The sequence below is a fragment of a genome, unplaced genomic scaffold (genome assembly GCF_019419815.1).
Source record: "Pyrus x bretschneideri cultivar Hongxiangsu unplaced genomic scaffold, Pyrus_bretschneideri_v1 Contig11, whole genome shotgun sequence".
Lineage (NCBI taxonomy): Eukaryota > Viridiplantae > Streptophyta > Magnoliopsida > Rosales > Rosaceae > Pyrus > Pyrus x bretschneideri.
This window is the reverse complement of record NW_025999402.1, coordinates 8993993-9005827: the sequence shown is the minus strand read 5'-3', so window position 1 is coordinate 9005827 and position 11835 is coordinate 8993993. Positions and strand designations below refer to the sequence as shown.

At 37.4% G+C, this 11835-nt stretch overlaps 2 protein-coding genes across 2 annotated transcripts; one reads left to right on the top strand and one right to left on the bottom strand.

Annotated features, from left to right (window-relative positions):
* The first annotated feature begins 229 nt into the window (after positions 1–229).
* On the top strand, positions 230–1920 carry LOC103930361 (putative F-box protein PP2-B12). The gene is given in 4 exon segments (XM_048573254.1): positions 230–647; positions 650–861; positions 973–1091; positions 1234–1920. Coding segments are annotated over 4 exon segments (912 nt in total). The 5' UTR covers positions 230–556; the 3' UTR covers positions 1724–1920.
* Positions 1921–2193: 273 nt separating this feature from the next.
* LOC103934969 (subtilisin-like protease SBT3) lies at positions 2194–4978 on the bottom strand. Its single transcript, XM_009344736.3, has one exon. The coding sequence runs from the start codon at positions 4885–4887 to the stop codon at positions 2605–2607; it is 2283 nt and encodes a 760-aa protein (XP_009343011.2). The 5' UTR covers positions 4888–4978; the 3' UTR covers positions 2194–2604.
* Positions 4979–11835: the final 6857 nt, after the last annotated feature.

The window sequence follows — 11835 nt, the reverse complement described above, 5'->3', positions numbered from 1 at the left end:
CGCCCAATTTATCAAAATAAAATTATCTTTTCCCCGTCATATGCGTGCCATGTGATGTTCGCGTGATCAAGATGAATGGAAGATTAGATGAAAATTTTCAAAATCTATTTATAAAAGTTCAGGGATAATTAGCTAAATTAAAATTCATGAGGAAAATTGGTAGTTGTATACAAGTTTTGAGGGTAAAACGACAAATAGGTCTTTCGAAAAATTAACCTTTTATATGTGCATTGAATATAGGCTGAATAATGTATTACTAAATCTAAGAGAAATAAAATCCATTCTTATTAATTAGGCTGATACTCGAAATTTAAAACCACTCTATATTTGTATGCATCCCCAGAGAATAGGTCAAGATCTTTTCTTTTTGTATTTGGTCCAAGAATCCAACGAATTTAACGTTTCTATAAACCAGGTGCATACCATATACTTTGATGCGTTATAAAACAACCCTAAACTTAACCTCTAAGACTTCATCTAGGAAATCCCTGCATATATTACACTAGTTTACAAACACCAAAACGCAATACAAAGACAAACTACAGGAACGCCAGCGATGGATCTGGAGGCGTTGCCAGAAGGATGCAAAGCCACCGTGGCCTCCTTAACGACGCCTCCAGACGCGTGCAGGCTTTCAGCGGTGTCTAGGGGTTTCGGTCGGCCGCTGAATCGGACGCCGTTTGGGACAGGTTCCTTCCGCCCGATGTCTACACGATCCTCGGCAAGTCCTCCGTACAGCCTCAGTCCCCCTCCTCCCTCCCGGTCCCTCCTTGCTCTTCTTCTTCTTCCAGTTGGAAATCCAAGAAGGACCTTTTCCTGTCTCTATGTGACAACCCGGTCCTCATCGATCAGGGCAAGATGGTAACTTCATATTAACTATACCTTATTTTTTGTTATTGACTTATTGTGATTAATTTGTTATTCATGTATGTAATTATAATTGACATCATGCATACGCAATATTAATTGCAGAGCTTTTCGGTGGACAAATGGAGTGGGAAAAAATGCTATATGATATCTGCAAGGGAGCTTATGATTACCTGGGGCGATACTCCTCAATATTGGGAATGGATTTGTCTGCCTGAATCCAGGTCTGTTAATAATTTTTCATCCATATTCTAATTAAGATTCTGTTTGACATTGCTCGTAGACAGCCTAATTAAAAGTGCTTTCGAGAAAAGTTTGTTGGTTTTTTTACTAGTGTGTAGAATTCAAGTAAATGGAACTATGCAGGTTTGAGGAGGTGGCTGAGGTTGTGCATGTTTGGTGGCTTGAAATTCGTGGGAAAATTGATACGCGCATCCTGTCCCCAGCCACAACGTACGAAGCTTATCTCGTGTTCAAGTTGAGGGAAGGGGCATACGGATTTGAGGTGCCTGTAAAGGTCACAACAGGAGGAGATGGAGAGCCCCCCATTGACAATAAGAACACTACTGTGTTTCTGGACCCAGAAGCCGGAAGAAGAAGGCAGAAGAAGAAGAAGAAGAAGAACAGAAAAAACGAAGAAACGCATCGATTTCCAAAGGAAAGAGCGGACAGCTGGTTGGAGGTGAAACTGGGTGAGTTCTTCTGCCCAGGAGGAGGGGATGGGAAGTTAATGGAGATGACATGTATGGAGGTGGCTGGTGTATTAAAGGCTGGCCTCATTGTTCATGGGATTGAGGTCAGGCCCAAAATGCACAAAGCAGAACATTTGCTATCACATGACGTGTCAGCAACATGAGAAAGACTTACATGTATTGGTGCCATTTAATTGGCACCCAGATCCTAAAGTTTGAAAATGTTCCACTGTACCCATGTTGTTTACATTAGGTTGCAGTTTGGTGATCTTTAAACTACATGGATTGAGTGGAAAGTCATACCTAAATACTGGAAATACTAGCCAGGTAGTGTGTTCTTAGCCAATGATAAAGTAGAGAGATCATGGAATTAGAAGAGTAGTACTAGTTTGTGTGGAAAGATATAGGAAAAAATAAAATATGTTATAAGTTGGAAAAAAACAGCAATAATATCCAGCCAAATCAACTTCACATGCAATGGTGTGTGTACACACACACACACACACACACACACATGTATAGTTCAATAGCAACAATGCAAGAAACCTTTTAGCATATCCGATCCAGCCTACTGGCCGGTACTGCACTAGGCTGTAAGTTGGAGGAGGGTTCCTTTCACTCACTACTTGGTTACCCAAAATTTGAATGCAGATAGAGTCTGGCATTGCACGGTGATCGTTCATACAAAATAGTCAATTATTAAGTTCACATTCCATAGTGGACTATAATAGTTCACCACTTGAGCGGTAACTTTATCTCAGAAGTAGAAACAAAACCAAGATTCGTCCTTGGTGATGGAGCATGTATATGCTGGTCTTTAAGCAAAACACCAGCAATAGCCTTGCGGTGGGTAGAAACAATATGATTAAGTTCAATCCAATCATGTTATATTTTTCAAAGAGAAGTTTATTCCATTAGTTCATTAGTTCATGATCATTCCATTAACTAAAATAGACTCCTTTTAATTTTCTTAATACCAAGCATGCAGCATGCTTAAATTTTATTCTAGCTACATACATGATCATCAAATCAATTAAACAAGTGGTCACGCTACAATCGGGCTCCTGACAGTGTATTTTCCATTTTGTTCGATCCAAACAAGTGCACCAGAAGAAGCCTTCCCCTTCTTCTTCGCTTTGTAATTTAAAGTGACCGTAAAACTTTGCTTCTCATACTTGTATGCAAAGATCAGTATCTCTGGGGAGACTGTTACCTGCGAACCCTTTGGAGAAGTCACCGAAGCCCTGTACCTAGCCGCACCATCTCCCACATTTGTTACGGTCCTCTGAAATGTTTGAACCCTTGTCTTTGTTTTGTGATGATTGTTGGACAACGCAATGAAAGATGGATAGTTGAGATCAGAAGATGGTTTGGAATAATCATAGGCGTGTGATCTAGTGATGGATAAGATTTGGTTATGAGTAAAGTTCGTGGAGCATAAGAGATTGACATATTCTTGTGGAGTTGCATCGTATATTAGGCCCGGATCAAGTGCTCTATTAGGATCGATGTGGCCTGCTCCCATAGCTAATGGTGAAGCAAAGTTGAAATTGTCACCGTCGTCAAGAATTGGATTGCCAGTATTGTCCAATGGGTTAGCTGTGGTCATCAAAGCAGATCTAATTGCCGCTGCACTCCATTCCGGGTGCGCACCTTTCAGTAGAGCAGCTACACCTGAAGCATGAGGGCATGCCATGGATGTCCCGGATATCAAATTGTAGTCGCTAGGTAAGTTCACATTGAACCCGATCTTACCCGCTGCAACCTTGGGAACCCAAGCAGCTAAAACTAATGACCCCGGGGCCATTATGTCCGGCTTCAAAATGCCCGGATAACTTTTTGAAGGACCTCTCGAAGTGTAAGAAGCAGCAGCGGGTGCAGGCTTTGTATTGAGCAACGTTTGTTGGAAATTTATGCTGACAGTAGGGTTTTCACTTTTTAGTGCGTACTCGATCACAGTCCGCCCATCCTTCGTATTCACCACAACGCTAGGAGTTGCAACGTAACCTAATTCGCGTATCTCAGGATTATTGGTAATAAAGATAGCTCCAAGAAGCCCCGACCGAATGATGTGAGATATTTGATAATAAATAGGCTCCGTGTCATCACATATGATGATCGCATCTGGTGCAGTTGCTAGCGCTGCTGTTGAGTTGCATGCTGAGAAGGTCTTGTTGTAAACCAGTGGCGAGTTTTTTACTAAGGCGTTTGCTGGGAACAAGGTAAATCCAGTAATGGTTAAACCATTACCAAAGGTTAATGCTCCTCCAAATGAGCGGTCTATTGTGCCGGCTGCAACGGTCAAGACCCAAGGGATGCCATTGTGCAATTTCCCAAGCTCGGGGCCTTCATTTCCGGCTGAAGCTGAAACCACCACACCCTTCTCCATGGCTGCAAATGAAGCAATCGCTACGGGATCCTCGTACAATGGTGTGTCGTCAAAGCCAGAGGAAATTGAAATAACATCAACACCATCAGCAATAGCTTGGTCCATTCCGGCTAGAACATCAGAGGCATAACGCCCCTCATCCCAGATAACCTTGTACATGGCAACTCTGGCACGCGGTGCTACGCCTCTGGCTGTTCCTTTAGCGTAACCAAAATAAGATGCCCCGTCCACGTAGTTCCCCGCAGCTGTGGAAGATGTATGCGTCCCATGCCCTGCACTGTCTCTAGCCGAGTTCATGCTGAGTGTGACACCGGGGTTTGCAGCCATGACACCCTTGTTAAAGTATCGAGCTCCAATCAATTTATAGTTACAAAGAGAGGCATTGAACTCTTGTCCAACCTCACATTTTCCTTTCCACCTAGCTGGAAGACTTTTGGTCATACCTTCATCTCTGAAGCTTTCACTCTCCGGCCAGAGACCGGTATCAATGACACCAATGATGATGTCGTCTCCGTAATCCGAAGCAGGCCACAGTCCGGCGAAAGGATTGAGGTTGAGGAACTGAGTGGTGTGGGTGGTGTCGAGCGTAATGGACTTGTCAGCGTAAGCTGAGACGAAACCCGGGGACTTTTTTAGAGTCACTAATTCATCAGCAGATAGCACAGCACTGAACCCATGAAAGGCATTGTCATAGGTGTACAGAATGGAAGGCAAGATTTTGTTGCCATCGAACGAGGTAGGGTTCTCGGATTTGAATGAATCGACGATGGAGGAGTACCAATGGTCATGGCTAGTGTAGGACTTGGGCATGAGGGACTTGTCCATGTGGACAATATATGTCGACCTATCTGCGAAAGACACGTTGACTTGAAGAGCCAACAGAAACAATGCAACAAGAGAGAAAATGAAGGGAAGAGGAACCCCATTGTTATGCCCCATGGTTTCTTTTAGTAACCAGAGCTTTGCTTGTGGAAGGATTTATAGTCTACTGCTTGATATATATGGAAGTGAATGAGATGTACCGAATTTCGGAAGTAACAAAGAAAATGCAGTGCAAAAGAAGCCAAAAAATGATGACAAGGAGCCGGCATATATGTTGTTGAAATTTTTAAGGTCGACGGGCCCCAGAGGCCCCACTCTAATGACACTGATACTACTTCTAACCTTATCACCTGCCCAATCCGTCAAGTGTGGGGTTTTTACTGCAAAAAGTTTTGGTATTAGTTAGAATGGGGTAATCATATTTAAACCCATGGTTTCCTTTTATCCCCACCGATGTGGGACTTTAACACTCCCCCTTACGTGTAACCCTATTTAGTGGTTCACAAGTGAAAATCCACATATCGACAATTGAAACTCAGAGGTCAGCTCCAATGGAGTCCAAACTTGTTTTCAATCATTTTCAGGAAATGACTCTCAGAACTCAAAGGCCAACTCTATGTTAAGCGTCCAAGCTTGTTTCCAAGCCCACACTTCCTTGTGACAAGCCCTTGGCTTGCACGGGCTCGTAACCATGGGCTCTGATACGATGTTGAATTTTTTTAGATCGACGGGCCCGAGCCCCACTCTAACGATACCGATATTGTCCCCAACTTTATCACATGCCCAATCTGTTAAGTGTGAGGTTTTTACCACAAAAAAAACCTGTATTAATTAAAATGGGGTAATCATATTTAAACCCATAGTTTCCTTTTATCCCCACTGATGTGGGAACATGTGTAGCATGGTAGCTTCAATTTGTTGTGCTAAATAGGAAACCTTTTGAATTGATAATCTATCTTAACCCAAGACAATTGATAGCCCATGCACAAAGAAATATTCATGCACATCCTAGAGAGTTCTAGCAAAGTCTAAGTCAGTGTGTTATGACTAGAAAACTCTAGCAAAAAAGCATCAATTTAAAAAAGCCAAGTCGGTTGACTTAGGCTAGAATAGTCAAGAAAATGTTTAGTTGTAAAATTGTGAGGAAAAAAAGAAAAGAAAAGAAAAGAGAGCAAGAAGTGAGAAATAAAGAACACTCAAGGTAATACACAAAAACTTTTTATTCCCACACAAACTAATACAAGAGGAAACACTCAAACACTAGCCATGACCATTGAGAGTGTTTGAGTGTTTCCTCTTGTATTAGTTTGTGTGGGAATAAAAAGTTTTTGTGTATTACCTTGAGTGTTCTTTATTTCTCTTGCCTATCAAATATCCACTGCATTACATTTTTTTTTTGTAAGATAAACATCTCCAAAGTAGTGAAGTTCCTTTAAGCCCCAACAAAACCTACATGTAAAATTATGAACTAGCTAAGTCAGTACATTAGGATAGAGTACGTATCTTGATATAATTATTACAAACCACGGTTAAGAATCTATTATATATAAAGAGAACACAAAAGGTGAATGGTGTTTTGGTGTTATAATGCTTTACCAAAAATAATTGGACAAAAATGCCCCCAAAACAAAAATCTTCAAAGGCATTCTAAAATAATACATCAAATAAGGCAATGGCATTTTCGTCATTTTCAAAGTATTTTTTTAATAATATACTTTTTGGTGCTTTTTATTTTTATTTTTTTTTTAACTAGTACCTCACAATAGGCTAGCAATAATGTGATTCAATTTCTCTATTTTTAAACACGTTCAAAACATCTTAAGAGTCGTGTAATTCCGGTTATAAAAAAGGTTTTTCGCCCGCGGATAACAATGTGATTAAATAAGTTGTCAAATGATTGTTTGTTTTATTTTATTTTATTTTAACAAACGATATTATCTAGGGGGTGGATGAGTTTAGCCTCACAAGTGACTAACAATAATGTGATTCAATCAGTTATTTATTAAATTTTATTTTCTCTATTTTTAAACACGTTCAAAACATCTTAAGAGACGTGTAATGTCGGTAATTAAAAAGGTATTTCACACACGGATAATAATGTGATTAAATTAATTATCAAATGATTCTTTTTTTTTTTTTAAATAAACGATATTATATGCACTAAGGGGGAGAGAGGTGAGTTTAACCTCACAATAGGCTAGCAATAATATGATTCAATCAATTGTTTATTAAATATTATTTTCTCTATTCTTATTGTAAATTCTATAGAGACCAATTTTATTATGTGAATTCAGTTGCTTTAATTGGTTTATGAGGGGTTTCTTCTAGCATGATCTTATTCATTTACTTCAAATATTTGACTTTCCTTTTGTTAATTTACGCATATAAATACATTTAAAACGTGTAAGTCGCAAATAGCACACCGTGATTCAAAAAATATCTTCTGCATGCGCATGTGCGCGTGCATGAAGGCTAGTAATTAAGAAAGCGAGAGTAATACATCTATCATGTGTTTTAGGCAGGTTAATTGAGAGCATCGTTAAGACGCCAAGAAAATAATACCCATCTAATCAAGAAGTTGGTTGTAAAAAATGTTTAATTACTTAATTAGCAAGCAGGCTGTCAAATTGTTTAATTTTTAGTATCCGAACAGAAGGGATTGAGGTGTTGTTTATCTGGTGCCAAACCGGGGCTAACGTTTTCTTGTCGTTGGATCATTAGCCGATGGATTAGGTCCTAATTCCAATCAGGATTTGGTATATAAATATTCCAGAAACTCACAAAGCATACATTTCCAAAACGCCAGATACCAAACAGCAAACAACAAGAGAGGGAGTGAATAGCATAAACACCTAATTCAAACAGAAAATAGTGCCAAACACTTATGGTTGTTTCGGTCATTTAGGCCGGGTTTTGCAGTACTTCAGATTGAAAGTTTGGAGTGTATTTTTCTTTCTAATTATAGAAAGTTTGGAGTGTTAAATGAGATTTTTGGAGTGCTAATAACAATTTTCTATATTTATATACATTTTATTTTAGTTTGGAAGTCGACTTCCTTTTTTTTTCTTTCTTTATCAAGTTGGGAGTATCACTGACTGTGACCCTGTGCAACTAGTTGTTGATTTGTTTTGAATAATCAACACTATTTCTTACAATGTATTGGGCGTATGAATAACAAAAAAAAAAAAAAAAAAAAAGGCTCATGATACAAGCTAATAGCAGTAATACTAATTAGTAAACAACTTGTGCATGATGTTTGCTTAGAACCAAGTGGCATGAAGGGACAAATGTGTAGGTTTCATGCATGACTTGGAATAGTATTAGTAAATGCATGATGTTTGCTTATAACCAAGTGGTTGGAATAGTATTAGTAAATGCATGATGTTTACTTATAACCAAGTGACATGAAGGGATAGATGTGTATGTTTCATGCATGACTTGGAATAGTATTAGTCATCGGGAGATTTTGCATCAATTTGTTTTTGTTTTTAATATGTATATATTAAGTTCTATTTTAATGGGATTGCTCACCACCCCTAAGTTGTGATCATGTCTTTATTTATCGTTGTTATGTGAGTTTAATTAAATTTTGAGATTGTGTTTATCCACTACATACATTTCAATTTTTTTTTTTTTTGAGTCAAGCGATAGCATTAGTAAGTTAGATGTTAGATTACTCATCGACAGAATTCGAACTCACGCCGTCATGCAAGAGCACAACACTTTTTCATCACTGTGATAAAGGGCCACTTGACAACAAGTTGATTGGCCTATGTGACTTTACTAATATTATTCCAAGTCATGCATGAAACATACACATTTGTCCTTTCATGCTACTTGGTTATAAGCAAACATCATGCACAAGTTGTTTACTAATTAGTACTACTCTTATTCAGCTTGTATCATGACCGTTTTCTTTATGTTATTCATACGCCCAAGACATTGTAAGAAATAATGTTGATTATTCAAAACGAATCAACAACTAGTTGCACAGGGTCACAGTCAACGATATTATTAACTTGATAAGGAAAGAAAAAAAAGGGAAGTCGACTTCCAAACTAAAATAAAATGTATATAAATATAGAAAATTGTTATTAGCACTCCAAAAATCTCATTTGGCACTCCAAACTTTCTATAATTAGAAAGAAAAATACACTTGTGCAAAGTGTAGAATGAGATTTTTGGAGTGCTAATAACAGTTCCCTAAATACATCTTAACAAATATTGTACATGGCATTGACTTAGATTTTCACGAATAGACTTATAATTTCTGGTATCTAATCAATATTCAGATTGAAAATATTCATCGATCTACAAAATTTTCTCATGGAGGTACCCATTTTTTTGCCACAGATACTAATATAAAGGCTAAAAGACACTATGATATTAAATTCATAAGTGGCTGAGATATTTATGAATTTAATCATTAAAATGCATAAACTCAATTATACATTCAAGTTAGATCAATTCCCGAAGTTTTGGTCAACAATCAAAACTGCTTACCTATGAGTTCACTTGTGAAACGTGCAAATGCGATATACTTTTTTACCACAATTCTATGTATTGTGAATTTTTGTCCGCAACTTTTGTGGCATATAGAGGCTAAAAGATACTACGATATTAAATCCATATGTATTTGAAATATTTATCAGTTTAATCATTAAAATGCATAAACTCAATTACACATCCAGGTTAGATCAATTCTCGAAATTTTGTTCCACAATAAAAACTACTTAGCTATGAGTTCGCCTTTAAAACGTGCAAAGGAGATATACTTTTTAGCCACAGTTCAATGTAATGTGAATTGTTGTTCGCAACTTTTGTATCTAATAAATATCCACAGTTTTGACAAAAAAAAAAAAAAAAATCCTCGGTTAAAAATATTCATTGATCTACCAAAAGTTATCATGGACGTACCCATTTTTCTACCACTTATAGGAATATAGAGTCTAGAAGATTCTCATTTAATTGAAACATACCAAACTCATTAAACACTCTAACCAGAAGCTCATTTAATTGAAAAGAAAAAGGAATCAATACATAAAAATTGAACCAATCGATTGAACACATACCAATTATTAAGCTAATTAGTGCTCTAAAATTTTAGAGATGTCAAATGATGAAGAAAAGGAAGAGGAAGAGGTTTGGATGACTACGGAGGAGTAGATGAGGGTGCAGAATGACAACCATGGGAGATGGAAGGATTTTTTAAAGAGAGAGAGAGAAGGGGGTTTGCTCCATGGAGATGATTGACTAGTTAGGGTTTTATTTTTTATTTTTAATTAGATTGAATTGGGTGTAAAAAGAAATTTGATTGAGTTGAGTTTTGATAAGTAAGGACGGTTTCAGAAATAACGTTGGGTGTAAAGAAATAATGATAGATAAATTAAATACAATGTGGGTATAAAAAGTAAGCTGGGTGTTGAGATACAAAATATGGGCTCAAATAAAATTTCTCATAGCATAAACACCTAATTCAAACAGAAAATAGTGCCAAACACTTACGGTTGTTTCGGTCATTTAGGCCGGGTTTTGCAGTACTTCAGATTGAGCTGATCAGAGTGGTACATTTTTATATCAGGCAACAAACAGAAGAAAACATATCTTAAAGCTAATCTAAGTTCAGCCAAAGATCTATCTTGGCAGCACCTTAAAAAAAACGGAGAAGAAAAATGTGCCTAACAGAAATTAAATTAAACATGAACATAAGAGATCAGATAATATATGTAACAAGTAAAGCACATAGAACATGTACATTGTCCCAAAAAAAAATAGTGAATGAATTATCCTAACGGCAGACCCAGATTGTCCCAATTTTGCAAAGCATGAGTACTAAACTGTTAAAATTCAAAATAAGCGTTCTAACATGCCTTAATTATGGCAAAAAGATGACGCGGCGTTAATTAATTAAACTTGAGAGCATGGCCGCCAAGTTGATCAGAGAATACATCAGTAGCATCGTCCTCCATTTTGCGCTGTTCAGGAGTTTGATCTTCCCTGACCCCATTTCCATTGAAAGTGAATCGCATTACTTCGAACAGAAGATTTTTACGTTCAAAATAATCTCGCATCAGATATTGGAGCGGCACAGTGCCATCAGTCCTGTAGTACATGTCAGGTTCATGCTGTTTTTGCTCCCTAGGAATTATTCGAACTTCACCTTCCATAAGAGAAAGCCTGATGAAGGATTCCGGGATGGCTGCCGGTCTTCTGTCCATTCCCACAACTAGTACTGCTCGAAAATTCTGTGCTTGGAAAACCTTGCAATCCCTCAACATTGTATACGCACACACACAGATACATATACATATACATATATATATATATATATATGTGGGGATTTCAAAAGCCTTGTATAATTAATTTGAACATTATCTCAAAATTCTTCCCTGCATATATATGTATGCAATGGTGGATCCAGGATTTAGACATTGGGTGGTCCTAACGTAAACAAATCAAGGATGATTTTTGCTTGTAATATCGTTCCATAATTCTAATTTCTACACATATCAATTAATCAAAACAAAAAACCATATCAGCTGATGAAGCTAAAAAAATTATATAAGAACTAACAACACATCCAAACAATATCAAAAAAATCATAACAAATTAATAAGAACAACAATTCTATTATGAAATTTGTTGGTATTCAAGAGTTTACAAACTCAATACCAATTATGTGGGTGACAGGTTTTCTAACTCAGTCACACCTCTCACTTGTTACTCTCTTTACGAAGCTGGACAAGAGAAAAGAAAGAAGCAGCAAGCGTCTTGAAAAAACATTCGCTTAATATATTAAAAGATTTTCAACTCTATTGCTGAAAATGGGAATGGGATTACAAAAGAGGTGTGATATCCACACATCCCATTTTACTTCTCACACATCTTTTTCATTTTCAGTCGTCGGATCGGATGAATTGAAGAAGATCAACAGATAGAAATTATCAAGACGTATGTGAGAAGTAAAATGGGGTGTGTGGATAGCACACCCCTAAATAGCCTTACGGGAAGGCTTACTTATACATGCAGACTAAAGAACCACACAAGTGGTTTTAATAAACAATA